Raw genomic sequence first — 15,078 nt, 5'->3', positions numbered from 1 at the left:
CCATCCATTGCTTCTTGTCCTGCCCCCAGGTACTATGGAGAATAAATTGGAGTAGTTTGCTTTCCAGAAATCCAGAAATATACCAACCACCCCATCATTTTTGGTGATGCTCCCTCCCAGCTGGCAAAGGAAGGAAATTACATACATTAGAAGGACTTGGTGTATTCCTTTCCTGCAGTTTCATTCTTCAATGAACTATACACAATGTAGTCCTTTCTCGTGTTTTTATATTTAGCACTGGAAAGCTGACTTCCATTCCACTCTGTTGCTGAAAATGTGTGTACCGTAACTAGGCTATCTTATATGCGTGGGATGGCATGGCATTTCTGCTCCCATCCTAGCCCTATTAAATTGACTGCACAACCAAGTTAGTGATTCTGTAAAAATACTAAACATATATTACAACTGTATGTACAGCATACAGTTTGTTGGATACTTAGAAAATAAACCTATGCTTCTCATATTCAGCAATCCCATAGACTTTGCTTTGAATATACATGGGATTAAAGAATTAGGTACTCTTTTGCTTGACAAACATTCCCAAGGCAGCTAGATGTAATAAAGATGTAGGTTGTCAATTATATTACACAAAAAGAAGGATCATTTTTGAGAAAGAGAATACATGTTAAACATAACATGAGAGTAATTTTATATATGGTAGGCATGTTTATATGTGTAACTGTATGTTTGTGTTAATCCTGACTGATGATACATCTGTTTGCAACTGTCTGAAATTTTAAAATAAATAATTAGCATAGTCCTTTTGGTAATTAAGGTAGCTATTACATTTTATTAAGGATAAGTGATATGAATAAATATGTTTTATTTTATTTTTCTGAAAGCCATTGATTTCTGAAGGAACTGATGTTTAATTTTAAATGAAACTTTTAAATAATATGAATAAAGCAAGAAACAGGATCCCTTTTGGTATCTAAGAGTTAGAAAATTCTTATTTCCAAAATTATTCACAATTTTTAACTTTTTAAATTCTATCAGGGTCAGTTTAATGAAGACAAACTCAAATGCAGGCTGAGCGTGCTGGAAAATCAATTGCAAATATGTACCCAGGTAATATATTTGGCTCAAAAAAAGAAAGTTTATAATTTTGGATAATTTTAATATGTACATGGGGAATGTCACCTTCTGTAGTTTAGATACCTGCTTTGTTCTTCAGATATCTACTCATTAATAACATCATACAAATAATATTAATATCATACATATTTGTAAGAACACACTCATTATAACTCTTCCTCAGAGACCTGAAGAATGATAACATTTGTTGCTCTTTGTTTCCTGAGCATCATGATTTATTTTGCATTTTGCTGTTGAACTATACTGCCATTATTTTTTATAGTTGTGTCTCACATTCAGACTTATGTGGTTATTGCTAAAAGATTTGTCACTATTGTTTTGCTAGAGTTCATATAAAATTACAGTATAGAAACATTTTACATGAGATCAACATGTTGCTTCTCCTCCATATATGTAATAAAGTTGTAACACTGCTAAGAAAATATAAGACTACTAAGAATTTTCTGCAGATGCCTAGAGAGTATTTTAACCTTTTTTAAAATATTTTTTTAAAAAAATCATAACTTGATTTACATTTAATAGATGCAATGTAGGCTACACAATATTTCAAAGTTTTGGTCTGTTGGATGTGCCTGAAAACTTAAATCAAGAACTTTTAATATACTGGTGTCTTTTACACTGTTAGGTTGCCAGTTTTCTTTGCCATTTTCTAATAAATAACATTCTTTAGAATACTGTATTATTGCTTGCAAAAAAATATCTAGTACAAGAAGCTTAGTTTGATGAGCTATGGATCTCTTGGGTTTCAAATGGTAAATCCACATTATTTGTGTTAGTCCATGTTAGTCATGATTGACATGTCCCAGGGGGATAACATTTATCAGATAAACCAATCAGATAAATCATAGCCAGCCAAATATTTTAAGAAGAGGAATTTTGATTCATCTCTCTCTCTCTCTCTCTCTCTCTGTTTTTCTTTTTCTTTTTTCTTAGAGTTATTCAAAGCGGGGCTTAAAAAGGATTCTCCTGGAGATGGAAGATCAAAAGCAGAATTATGAACAGAAAGTAAAAGAATCTCTTCAGAAACTGCTTGAGGAGAAAATGCAGGCACAAAAGCAATTTCAAACTGCCCAGGTAAGGAAGGATTTCAGCCTGAGGCGTATAGGAAGATGGTTATATATTACTGAAGCTCTAAATATCCTGAGATGTTTTCAGATCATCAAGGATGTCAAGAAACTCCTTGATTCACTGAGGATCATTCTGCTTGTGGCAGAAATTCTTCTCACAAAATTGGAGAGATTTGCATCCTTTAGAACAGAACAGAACAGAACAGAACAGAATAGAATAGAATGGGACTTTGGAGGTCTTGTAGTCCAGCCCTCTGCTCTAGCAGGAGAACCTATACTATTTCAGACAAGTGATTGTCCAGTCTCTTCTTAAAAACCTCCAGTGATAGAGCACCCACGATTTCTTAAGGCAAACTGTTCTACTGGTTAATTGTCCTCACTGTTAGGAAGTTTCTCTTTAATTCCAGGTTGCTTCTCTCTTTGGTCAGTTTCCAACCATTGTTTCTTGTCTTGCCCTCTGGTGCTTTGGGGAATAGTTTGACACCCTCTTCTTTGTGGCAGCCCCTCAAATATTGGAATAGTGCTATCATATCACCCCTGTTTCTTCTTTTCTTTAGACTAGCCAAGCCCAAGTCCTGCAGCCATTCTTCATATGTTTTAGTCTCCAGGCCTTTGATTATTTTAGTTGTTCCTCTCTGAACCTTTTCCAAGATCTCAACATCTTTTTTGTAGTATGGTGACCAACATTGGTTGTAGTATTCCAAGTATAGTCTTACTAGGGTTTTATAAAGCGATACTAATACTTCGTGTGATCTTGATTCTATGCCTCTGCTTATACAAACCAGGATTGTATTAGCTTTTTTGGCTGCTGCTGCACACTGCTGGCTCATAGTCAAGTGATTGTCCACTAGGACTCCAAGGTCCCTCTCACAGTTGCTGTTTTTTAACCAGGTTTCACCTAATCTGTACTTAAACCTTTAATTTTTCCTGCCTAAATGTAAAACTTTGCTTTTGTCCACATTAAAACTCATTTTGTTGGATAGGGCCCAATGTTCAAGTTTGTCAAGATCTTTTTGGATCCTGAGCTTGTCTTCTGGGGTGTTGGCTATTCCTGCCAGTTTAGTGTCATCTGCAAATTTGATGAGTTCCCCTTCTATTCCCTAATGTAAGTCATTAATGAATATATTGAAGAGTACTGGGCCTAAGATGGAGCCTTGTAGTACCACACTGCTTACTTCTTTCCACGTGGATGTAGTACCATTGAGGACTACTCACTGAGTACAGTTTGTCAGGCAGCTACAGAACCATCTGATGATGTTGTTGTCTATCCTATCTTTTTGTAGTTTAGTAAGCAGCAGGTTGTGGTCTACTTTGTCTACTTTGTGGTCTACTTTGTCTAAGTATACTATGTCCATAGTGTTTCACTGGTCTACTAATTTAGTCACTTTATCAAAGAATGAAATAAGATTGGTTTGGCATGATCTGTTTTTGACAAACCCATGCTGGCTACTGGTTATAATTTTGTTTGCTTCTAGTTGTTCACAGATCTGTTTTTTATTATCTTTTCCCAGGATCTTCCCAGGTATTGATGTTAGACTGATTGGCCTGTAGTTTCCTGGGTCTGTTTTTCCCCTTTTCTTGAAGATGTGAACCACAACATTCTTGTAGGGAAATGCTGTTTTGTCTTAAGCATGTTGTTTTCTACCTGATGTGTAGAAAGAACATTTTGATGAACTCAGAGAAATGCACCTATTCTATAGAACACCTAGAAATGCATGTGAGTTAGAAATAATGTACCAACATAAAGCATATAAATGACTGCAAATTAGAAAGTCTCTGCCTCAGGTCTTGGGCCAGCTATTCTTCTTCAGCCTCAAATCCCAGGGAACAGCCCTTCACAAGAAGAAAGTTATTTAAAACTTGACGTTGTTAATCAGTGGAAGTATTGATTCATTTTGAATTAATTTTCAGCAGTATTCCAACTTTGCAAGGACAGGAGACCAGTTATCCACATTTATATGTCATGTTCTGACATATTTTGTTCAATCGGATTTCCTAGCCCATCAAATTAGACTTACAATAAAATTGCCATGTTTACAATGAACAGCTAATCGGGTTTTTAACAAGACTGTCAAGAACATATGCTTGTCAACTTTACTAATGATAGATGATGCTATTTCTCTTAGAGAGCCCTAACTATTGCTGAGGATGACTGTAGCCTCTGGAAAGATCAACTTAACACCTTAAAAAAAGATTGGAGTCAACTAACTGACCAGCACACTGAAGTCAAAAACAAGCTGCATGTCTTGGAGAACAAACTGCAGGTAACCTCCTTGTGAGGCTATATTCCAGGTTTCTATTTCACAGGAGCATTCGTCAAGTTAGCAGTTTTTAGTGATAGAACTGAAAAAGAAACCATGGCTCAGATACCCATTTATGGTGAATTGTTATCAGCATGCTAAGGATAGTAGCATATCGTTTCAAGACATAGGGACAAAGTTGCTGCTGCTCTTGTTTATGCACCTTTACAAAAGCACATAGTAATTCTATCCAATACAATTAGCTTACAACTTAGCAGCCAAACCAGTAAATAAACATCAACAACTAAGATAAACTAAATGCAACAACTACACATATTGAAAATGTCATATGGCCAAGAACGTATGTATCCATAATTAAAATAAAACCAGCAATAACCAAAATTGACAGTGGGGTAATCATTCCTTAAAGAAACCCACTAGTCAAATAAGCAAAGTTATTGAGAGGATCTGAAGTAATCAAAGTGCTACATTTCCCCAAACACAACAGATTTACAGTACTACCATCCAGAAACTTGTTTTCAAAGAGGTACAATTCTAGTTATCAAGTTTACAGGCATCTTAACATGTTAAACTATCAATCGGTGTAACAGCTGTCATGTTATTTTTGTTTTAACAGGAATACTCTTTCATGTGATTTATAATAGCAATTGTGCTTATTTCATGCTTGCAGTGGTCAGACACCCAGAATTCTCAACTTCAACAAGCACTAAAAGACATGGAGAATGAGTGTGCGAGTCTATACTCAAGAATTGATAATCTGCAAGAAGAAAAGAGACTCATCATGGAATATCTTGCCGAAGTGGAAGGTAAAGAGTCAACAGCAAGAATAAGAAGCTGGATTGTGATAGAATTAATTTATGTAGAAATCTCATAAGCTTCCATTTAAATTACCTTTAACCATTAAAACAAGGTGATGCAATTTATACAATACTACAAACTGAACTGAACTGAAACAGAATTGCACAGTTTATCAGGGCCTTGGACAAGAGAGAGTCTGGTAAAGTTTAAGATTTTTTTCCTCCCATGTACTTTATGTGTAGTATTTAAAACTAACTGCCTGTTTCTGGGGTGGTAGCCATTGATTTCAAACACAAGTAAGATATTGAATAATAACTGAATAAACTTAAAATGAATAAACTTACAACCAAATAAATTTACAACTGAATAAATGTAGAATAAATATTGAAGAATGGTTATTTGAAATATTCTCTCTTCCCTGCAAATCAAAATCACTTTATAGCAATATGCTGTTAGGTACTAGCTGTGGACAAACAGTAATGTAAATGCTTTCAGGTAAGTAATTTCGTCATGTGTTGTATGATTGTTTGATCTTATAAAACAGGGGTGTCAAATGGCAGGCCCATGGGCTGGATGCATCATAGTGAAACTGCACCCACCCCATTGCCGGCAATGGCAAAAAAAGTCACGATACGTCATGACACGTCACGTGACGTTGCGAGTTTGACACCCCTACTATAAAAGATATACCAGATAGTCCTGAAGTCTGACTTTCTCAGATAAACAATACAATTGTTATAGTAAGTTAAACTTGTCATTTTTTTATGAAATGTACAGCTTATTTCTTGAGCCACCAGAGTACTCAAATGTTACTTGTGTTGTTCTGCTTAGTGTGATAAACAGTGCTGCTTCATTTGAGTTTAGGAAAAAAAGAATGTCAAGGCTGCAGTGTTTAAACATCATGCAGTAGAGATTTCTATAGGCTAGACCTAAATCCATCTCCCACTTACAATACAAACCTTTCCGCTCATGCAAAAGAAAAAAAAACTGCAGTAAATTATGCATCATTCCTTATTCTTTTCAGGCAAGCTGAGAACTGAAGCAATGCAAAAATTCATATTGGAGGCAACAACTGAACATCTTCAAAGTAAGTAAAGCTGTCTGAGAAAAGTGAATAACTAGCTTGGAGGTCTACCAACATAGGGTAGGTACATTCTTTGAGCGTATTGTGAATTAAAAGTCTCAAGCTGTTATTTTTGGTTCTTCTCAATATATCAATAGTTGGGAATACAATTCCTGCAAATTCCCATCTTTACAGTCTCTGCCATTAGTGCATTGAGAGAGGTCAGGGTAGAGCCACTAGCTATATTATTTAATGTAGTAGTGATTTCTTAAGTGTGATAAAAATGTCCTATATCACTGAAAACATGAATAATAATAATAATAATAATAATAATAATAATAATAATAATAATAATAATAATAATAATAATAATAATAATTTTATTTATATACCGCCCTTCTCCCGAAGGACTCAGGGTGGTGAACAGGGCAAACATATAAAAATACAAAGATACAAAAGTTAAAAAGAATTAAACACAATGCCCAAGCTAAAACAATAAATAGATATATTAAAAACGACAGTAAAATCCCAACCCATCCCCCATCAGGCCAGGCCGGCTTGTTCGAATAAGTGAGTCTTCAGATCGCGTCGGAAGGAGCGAAGGTCGGGCGCCATCCGGAGCTCAACCGGCAACCGATTCCATAAATCCGGGGTGCCCACAGAGAAGGACCTCCCCCTGGGGGCCACCAGACGACATTCTCTGACCGGTGGCACCCTGAGGAGGCCCTCTCTGTGGGAACGCACAGGGCGGAGGGAAGTTGATGCCGGCAGCAGGTGATCCCTGAGGTACTCCGGACCCATGCTTTTGAATGTGGAATAACTTTCAAGCAGGGCATAAGTGAGACCTAAAATAAGCTAAACTGGTTAACATAATATAACCAGAGCAAGATGAGTGCAATTGTCATAGGAATAATGTTGTTGTTGTTATTGTTGTTTTGTTGTTTGTTGTTAATTTTACGGTAATAATTATTGCATATAATAAAAGTAGTAGCAGTAACACAACACTAACTATATCAATACAAGATTGATACTGTATCCTGGAATATTTGGTGGTCTAAGACTGGAAGTTTTTAAGAAGATATTGGACAACAATTTGTCTGAAATGGTATACGGTTTCCTGCTTGAACAGGAGTTGGATCTGAAGACCTCCAAGGTCCCTTCCAACTCTTATTCTATTATTTTGTCTTTGTGGTATTCATTTCATAATCTATATTACTATCGTTGGTGATGATTAAAACTATAATAAATTAAACAAATCCAGATAGATTCTTTTTTTTAGTTTCAGTTTCCTTATAAAAACAAACTGCCTACCAATGCTACGTATGTAATATATTGGATATATTTACATATGTGATGGTACTCCATTGCATACTTCCCTCCATGTAGAGACAGTTCCATTAAGCACTACAGATTGACTGCAGTTGGTCAGCCAGTTATGAATCCATCTGGTGGTGATCCTGTCTAACCCACATTTTTTTATTTTATTAAGTAGTAGGTTGTGGTCTACTTTATCAAATGCCTTATTGGAGTCCAAATAAATTATATCTGCAGCATTTCACTGGTTCGCTAATTTCATCACTTTGTCAAAGGATGTAATAAGATTTGTCTGGCATGATCTGGTTATGGCTTTTTTGCCTCTAGATGTTTGCAGATTTGTTCCTTGATTATCTTTTCCAGGATCTTCCCAGGAATTGATGTCAGGCTGATTGATCCGTAGTTTTGTGGATCCCTTTCCCCCGCCCCACCCCTTTTTTTTTTTAATTGGGACCACATCAGCTCTTTTCCAGTTCTCCGGTGCTCCAGAATCTTTGAAATATATGGTTCATTGGTTCATGTCTGCCAATTCTTTCAGAACCTTGGGGTGTAATCCACCTGGTCCTGGTGATTTGAACTCATCTAGAGTGGACAGATGTTCTCTTACCATTTTCTTGCTTATTTTGACTTGCATTCCTAATCTGCATTTTACAGTATTTTTTATAGATTGGACTATTTTTTCCTTTTGTGTAAAGACAGATGCAAAACATTGAGTTAATCAGTTCTGTTTTCTTCCTGCTGCTTGTTACCTTCTTGCCATTTTTCTCCCATTAATGGACCAATCGTTTCCTTGGCTTTTTTTTTTACATGTTGAAAGAAGCTTTGATGTTTCTGACTTTTGTTGCAAGCCTTAGTTCATTTTGAAGTTTTAATTCATGCATTTATTGTAGAAGGCATTCATCCTGCAATATCATAGGAATCCAAGAATATGTTTCTAATACCATTGTTTTTATAGAGCAGACTGTCGCAGTGCCCAATGAAGTCTTCAGTTGGGTGACAACTAAGCAGAATGTCCAATCTGAGGATGAAGAGACAGAGAAAGAGAGCAGCCTGCGAGAAGAACTGCAAAAAAGGACATCTCAGCTTGCAGCTAAGAAAAAAGAGGTGAAGAGGTGATTCAAGCAGCTAGTAAGATTAAAGGATCTCATTAGGAAACTGTTATCTGTAAATATCTTACAATGGAACTATGAAGTTTTGTATTATTAGTTTGTATCTCATCAAGCTAGTATCTTGCATTTGATCTCTTACATGCATTATTTCAAATTTCTCTTACACTAAATATATGTCCAACTGCTTATCATTGATAGTAAATTCATATTCTCTTTCAGTTGATAATATATGCCTATTGTGTATGAAAAGGCTGATCATTACTGTATTATAATAATGTAGTCTTAATCCCATCATATGCAAAGATGTGGAACGGAGGGACTGATCCAGATCCCATATTGGATTTCTCACACCCAATCACTAATAGAGCAGCTCATTTTTAGTTCATATTAACAAAACAGATGTTTTCCCTGATCACAAATCAAATGTGAGAATCAAGCCCATATTGTTTCAATTATTTTGCTAACTAAAACTTGTACTTGATACTATCCCTCAATTAGGAACAAGGGCAAGAAAATTAGCATGTATGTCATAAAAATAACTAGTGTTCTGCCAAAAATTTATTCTGTCTTTTCATCCATTCTTACTTAGATGAACTGATAAAAAAAATTGTTCTCCTAAAACAAAATTTCAGTCAATACTGTATTTCACCCATGAGGTGTTTCAACACATAATTAGTCACATGCAAAGTAGACAAGGATGGTGTGTGGATTTTGTGGCTTTCCATGATTCAATTAAAACCCAAGCAATTTATCATAAGTCAACTCTTTTCAAAGTAGATCAGGAACATTGGCATAGAATGACATAGAATGCTTTTAAACAGTATTGATAAGACCTTTTGCTGTTGTCACATTTGTCTCCTTAAGCATCATTCTCTAATTAAGCTAGTCTTCTAAATTTAAGCAAAAAGTAAGAAAGGATTTAACATCCCTGATCCCTTTGTTCCTTTTGCTATTAAGGTTGGACTCTTTAACATGAATCTGTGACACCATCTTGTTTAAGGTCTTCCACGCTAGTATCCATTTTAGTTTCAAATCATCCCCAATGTTTCTTAACTTCACTGCTTGTTGCCCCTCTCAATTCCAAAATATATGAACAATTCTGTAATATATATAAGGTTTCCCAATGAAATGCAAGCCTCACAATGGGGTCTGTGACATTGAAACCCTAAAAGAAAATGCCATAAGCTTAAGACTTTTCTAATACAATACATTGCAGCTAACTTTGACACAAAGAAGGAAAGAAGCTTCTTCCCCCAGAGTCAGCAGAAATCAGTTTTTTCACTTGGCGGTATGCAATATGCCAAGAGTGCTGTACAGACAGAAACTGATAGGGATGCATTCAGGGACAAATATAAGGCATAATTCCCAATGTGGCAGGATGGTACATTGGGACCATTACTTGCTGGTCATATCTACCCAACCCACTAGAGTGGGGATGCAAGGAATGTTGCAGGTTCCATCCCCTAAGGAGATACATCTGGTGGAAACCAAAATAAGGCCTTCTCCATGGTGGTTCCCTCTCTGGAACATCATTCTCGAGATTAGGCTGGCCCCCACTCTAACACTCTTTCAGAAGGCACTGAAGACCTGTTTCTGCCAGGGAACCTGGGAAACCCAGAGCAGGATGGAACCCATTAAATGGCTAGTTTGAATGTATGTTGTCACTGGGGTGGTGTGGTGAGGGGCTATTATTTTATTATTTTTTTATTCTTTTATATGGTGTTTTTATATCTATGGTAAGCCGCTTTCAGCCACCATATGCAACTAGGCAGCAATATAAATTTTCTAAATATATAAAATAAAATAAATGGTATAAACACACTTTTTAAAAAAATTAATTGTAGCTTCTGAAAACAAAGCAGAACTATATTCTGTGGAATAAAGAATGAAAACTAGAACATAAAATTATTAAACAGATGTTTATATCCATAATTTCACAGTAATTCAGAAAAGCTGTATCTAACTAGCAGCTTTTATTTATTTATTTAAAGTAAAATCAGCCAGAATTGTACATACTGCGGAATTTTAGCAGCTTGATCTTAGAAAACTTTGGGGTCTGCAAAAATAGGAATGAGGAATGGTAGATGGCTTCTTGGGCTCATGATACCCCTAACCTGTCATAAATCTTTTTATTAAAACAATATAGAAAAGTCGTTTTAAGCATGTTTTGTTTTCTTGTCCAGTGCACTGATCTCTGTCATAAACTAGAGATCCTGAACAATGAGTATAGCAGTTGCCTTGCCAATTTACAACAATGTCGTGATGAACTCAAGCACTCTCAAAGCAAGCAAGCCCAGGTAAGAGGCTTTGAACTTCCATTTGTGCCACTTAATCTTGCAACCTTAATCATCAAAGATACAGTATAGATTTTCCCAATCAACTCGGCATTCTACAGAAATTGGGATTCAAATGCCCAGAATTCCCATAAATCCATCAATTTACCTCAGTGAAAAAACTGGACTTGAACTTAAATGTTTCAAAAATAAACATGCATATATATGCAACAAAAATAAAGATATTGTGATGTTACATTACTATTAAAGAGACTGGATGCCAAGTAAGACTTCATAGAAAGCCTGGGATATTACACAAACTGGGTATTTTTAAATTAGACATGTACAATTTTTTTTCTTTTTTATTATAACCCGCCAGAGTCACTTAGGTGAGATGTGTAGAAATGTTATGAATAAAGTCCCTTTATACACTTGTAATTTTCTTAAGACCCATGCACGAAAGATTCACCTTCTGTCTCTGTAGTATGTTTATGAAATGTAGCTTTTAAAATAATATTTTTTACCAAAACACACTGAATAAAATTGAATCATAATTCATCTATGTTTAGCATCAACCCTAGTTTTATTTTTTCTTTCTTGTCATTGCAGATGGGGAAAAAACACTTTTATTTCTGATACATATATTTTAATCAAATAGAGGTACAAGTTTCTCTGAAATAAAATAACAATGTGAAATCACAATAAAAGTGTCAGCACATGACCAGGTGTAATTGGGGGATTTTTATATGTACTTTATTTATAATCAATTTACTATCTCTAAATATTTTATCTTTTTTCAGAGAAAGCATGATCATTGGATTCCTATCATAATGGTAATAATGGTAACAGCTCTGGTATCTTATTTAAGCAACTTTACACCTTGAACATATCTTGTATTATTTGCCTACTACTTTCTGCACTATAGCAGTCTAAATTATCTCAAATAGTTAGTATTTCAAATTTAAAATGTCTTGTAAAATTAACTGCATACTGTACTGAAGGAGTTTGTCTGCTTGGTTTTGCATATTGCTTAGTTTTTTGTACTGTTATTATTAAAACCAAAGCAAGAAATATTGATTGTATGCCCATCCATATACCACTGATCTCTATATCCATTGACACAATCACCATTCTTACAGTTTCAAAAATCTTAAGTTCCTCAATTCACTTAAGTATTACTTGACCATACTGGAATTGAAACCATTGCCTATTTTAGCTGGACAATTTTTTTTTGCCTGGAATTTGGAATAGATTGGTCAATAATATATTCTGGAAAAATAGGCTAACCTGAAATAGATTCTGGGAAATTTAAGCATGAAGGATATCCTGAATGCTGCTGAAAATGCACATTTAAAGAAATAAAAACACTGACATAATTGCTTAAACTAAGCTGCCAAATTGCTTTTAAACAAATCAGTGGAATACTGTGGAGAAGCACCGTTATCTATCTCTGAATTGTGATTCATATTTACAAGGTCACTGCTGATAGAACCACCACCTCATTTGCAATGCAGAGATTAGCAAATTCTTTCTGAGCTTTAAAAGCATCCTTGAGTTTTTCACACCATGCGCTGAGGTTCATTTTCATGTCTGGATACAAGAGTTCTGGGATACTGAAAGAATAAAACCTAACTCTGAAATCACTGTTTACCATACAAAATGTGGCTTGAACAGTAAACACTCTCAGTGGAATTAGTGTAAGACAATTATCAGAGCTCTTCTGAGTAGGAAAATTATAGGATGCTGGATACCCTAGCAATACACCAAATAGAGTACAGAGATTCCATTCAGTCGAAAAAATTTCACTTGAAGATATTGTCTGAGATGTATCTTCTGTTAATACTTTAATATGATTCAATATTTCTGACAGATGGCTTTTTATAAGGTTCACATTTTCTGAGTTACAAAAGGTAGGACATGGTCTATAAGCAGAAACATCAATGAAAGTGACATTATTGCTAAGCAGGACTGATTCCAGACACAAACACATCAGTCCCAAGTTGATTATTAGAACATTTTCGGCTATATTAAGAACATGTAACCGACATGTAAGTTGAAGGGTAGTTTGAAGATGTTGAACATAGTCCAGGATCTGAGCAGTCCCAGCAGAATTGTAATCATACAGAAAAGCTGGTTTTAAACCAGTTGCTACTGCCAGTACCTCCCCAGCTACATTCAAGGAGGCTGAAGATGATAATCTTTTCTTCTTTCCAGTTTTAAGATGATGTTGAGCTGCCTTAATGAGCAGTTGTGTCAATTGCTCTGCCATTTATAGCTCATTCATTAGAAAGATAACTCTATTAAAGAACTCCAGAAACACTTGATTGACCACTGGCTTTAGACATCTGCTTCTTCAGCCAGGCCTTAGGAAATAGTAAAACATCAACTGATGGTGATGTAACAAAAATAATTAATAGTTTCATTTTTATAAATGAGTCACTGAAGTAAGCTGAAAGAAATAATAAACGGAAGATATGTGAGGGAAATGAGCAATGGAAAGTTTCGCATACATGTAATTAATTCATTCTGAAACAAGAATGTAATATAGAATTATACATGCCAAGTTCAGAAAACAGAAAAGTTCTCAGAAAAGAGAATTGAATGCTCAGTTTTTACTGCTGTTGGGATAAGCTTCACATTGCATCTACAGGTGAAACCTCATTCAAATCAGATTAATCAGATGGATTTTTTTTCACAGTATCCAATGTTTAGCCTTGCAATAGCAAAAAATCATAAACTAGACTGGTTACTGTAAATATAAAGCATATAAGAATTAATAAAGTTGCTTTTCTGTTCAAGGACTGGAGAGGGGAAAATAGGTACTGGAATGCTCTCTGGGCAACTAGCTGTTTGTTTAATCAGCTTTCTCCTCTATTTTTTATTTGTGCCTTCAAGTAATTGTTGATTCCTGGCAACTGCTTGGACAAGCCTTTGTAGATTTCTTGGCAAGATGTTGAAAGTGGTTTGCCATTGCTTGCTTCTTAGGACTGAGAGGCTATGACTGGCTTAAGATACGCAGCTATGTTCCTGCCTAAGGCAGGACTAGTACTTACAGCCTCCTGACAGTACTGTAGCACTTACAGCTTCTACATAAAACTGCCTCTTCCTCTCAACTTACACTGAGACAAATATTAGTGTGTTGATCTTTGTTTAAACTGTTTAGAATATAATTCTCTCACATACAGTACTCTTGTATTGCTAAATGATACCACGTAAACCTTATGCATAACAATTCATACAGTTAATATTAACTATATATCACTGCTGGCCCTTTACTAAGGGCAGGCTGTGATCCATAAAGATCACGCAGCAGAACCCAGCCCCGAATCTTGAAATAAGTGTCCCCACGAATGAAGTTATCTTACATTTGTGCCACATCTCCCCATCACTCACCCTGGAGATAAAAGGCAGATTCAAAAAGCTACATCGCCATCTAAATAACGGTTACTTGTGTGTATATTTCTTAATGTTCGGTCTGCTTATAGATCAATTATGTTTTGAAGTTGGAAGTAAGCAAACTCCCAAATGTGACTTGTTCGTTACGCCCTATTTTCTTGGTTTTCTTGAGCAATAGGTTTTGCCCCGCAGGGAGATGCTCTGACTTCAATGCAAGTAGGTTGTAGTTCAGAGCGCAGGCATTTAGGGGACGTCGCCAAGCCGCCCTGCCTCCGGCTGCCCTCTCTCCCTCCAGAACAGATCCCACTAACCTCCGCGAGTCTCGGCCACGCCGAAACAAACTCGGTTCCGCTCACCAGCGAATTACATTTCCGCTTCCTATCTCTTGAGCGAAGACAAGAAACGTAGAGCTAGAAACCGGAAGGAAAAGGCTGGCTCTCACCGCCAAGAGCCAGGCCTTAAAGAGACAGGAGCGGATATGGGAGCGAAGAGCGAGGCAGGTGATCCAACGTTGCCCGCTGAGATGTACTAAGTTCGGGAGGGGAGGGGAAGAAGGGAGGAGGGAAGAAGGGAGGAGCGGATTTCATCCTCCACTAGAGCCAGTAACAAGTGTTGCGGCAAGGGCTGATTTTGCCCAGTCTTGAACAGTATCCTGGAATAGCAGCCACGGGACCAACAGAAACGGGTGTAGCACAGGTATCC

At 36.2% G+C, this 15,078-nt stretch overlaps 2 protein-coding genes across 9 annotated transcripts in view; one reads left to right on the top strand and one right to left on the bottom strand.

The window, feature by feature from the left end:
- TRAF3IP3 (TRAF3 interacting protein 3) overlaps positions 1-15,078 on the top strand; it is a 32,396-nt gene that overhangs the window by 12,182 nt on the left and 5,136 nt on the right. For 3 of the 7 annotated variants that reach the window (XM_083361090.1, XM_083361091.1, XM_083361092.1), the window contains exons 8-15: positions 997-1,068; positions 2,029-2,169; positions 4,289-4,426; positions 5,094-5,229; positions 6,246-6,308; positions 8,554-8,702; positions 10,891-11,004; positions 11,781-12,345. In XM_083361090.1, coding sequence (XP_083217216.1) covers positions 997-1,068; positions 2,029-2,169; positions 4,289-4,426; positions 5,094-5,229; positions 6,246-6,308; positions 8,554-8,702; positions 10,891-11,004; positions 11,781-11,864 — 897 coding nt within the window. In that variant the 3' untranslated portion in view covers positions 11,865-12,345. Of the gene's footprint in view, positions 1-996; positions 1,069-2,028; positions 2,170-4,288; positions 4,427-5,093; positions 5,230-6,245; positions 6,309-8,553; positions 8,727-10,890; positions 11,005-11,780; positions 12,346-15,078 lie in introns of those variants that run through there. The other 4 variants (XR_014492298.1, XR_014492299.1, XR_014492300.1 and 1 more) reach the window with 4 other exon arrangements.
- On the bottom strand, positions 12,446-14,837 carry LOC310639414 (UPF0739 protein C1orf74 homolog). Of its 2 annotated transcripts, none has more exons than XM_083361096.1 (2): positions 14,374-14,837; positions 12,446-13,429 (listed from the first exon to the last, which is right to left on the bottom strand). In XM_083361096.1, the coding sequence occupies exon 2, from the start codon at positions 13,247-13,249 to the stop codon at positions 12,449-12,451; it is 801 nt and encodes a 266-aa protein (XP_083217222.1). In that variant the 5' UTR covers positions 13,250-13,429; positions 14,374-14,837; the 3' UTR covers positions 12,446-12,448. The 2 variants fall into 2 exon arrangements, with proteins under 2 accessions (XP_083217222.1, XP_083217223.1); XM_083361097.1 differs by having other exon boundaries at positions 14,688-14,770.

The sequence above is a fragment of the Vipera ursinii genome (assembly GCF_947247035.1).
Source record: "Vipera ursinii genome assembly, chromosome: 3".
In the NCBI taxonomy this organism is placed as follows: domain Eukaryota; kingdom Metazoa; phylum Chordata; class Lepidosauria; order Squamata; family Viperidae; genus Vipera; species Vipera ursinii.
Note: the sequence above shows the minus strand (reverse complement) of the source record. Positions and strands in the feature narration are given on the sequence as shown.

What these genes read in the sequence shown, in the direction of transcription:
- LOC310639414 (XM_083361096.1), bottom strand. Translation starts at nt 13,249, where the DNA reads ATGGCAGAGCAATTGACACAACTGCTCATTAAGGCAGCTCAACATCAT.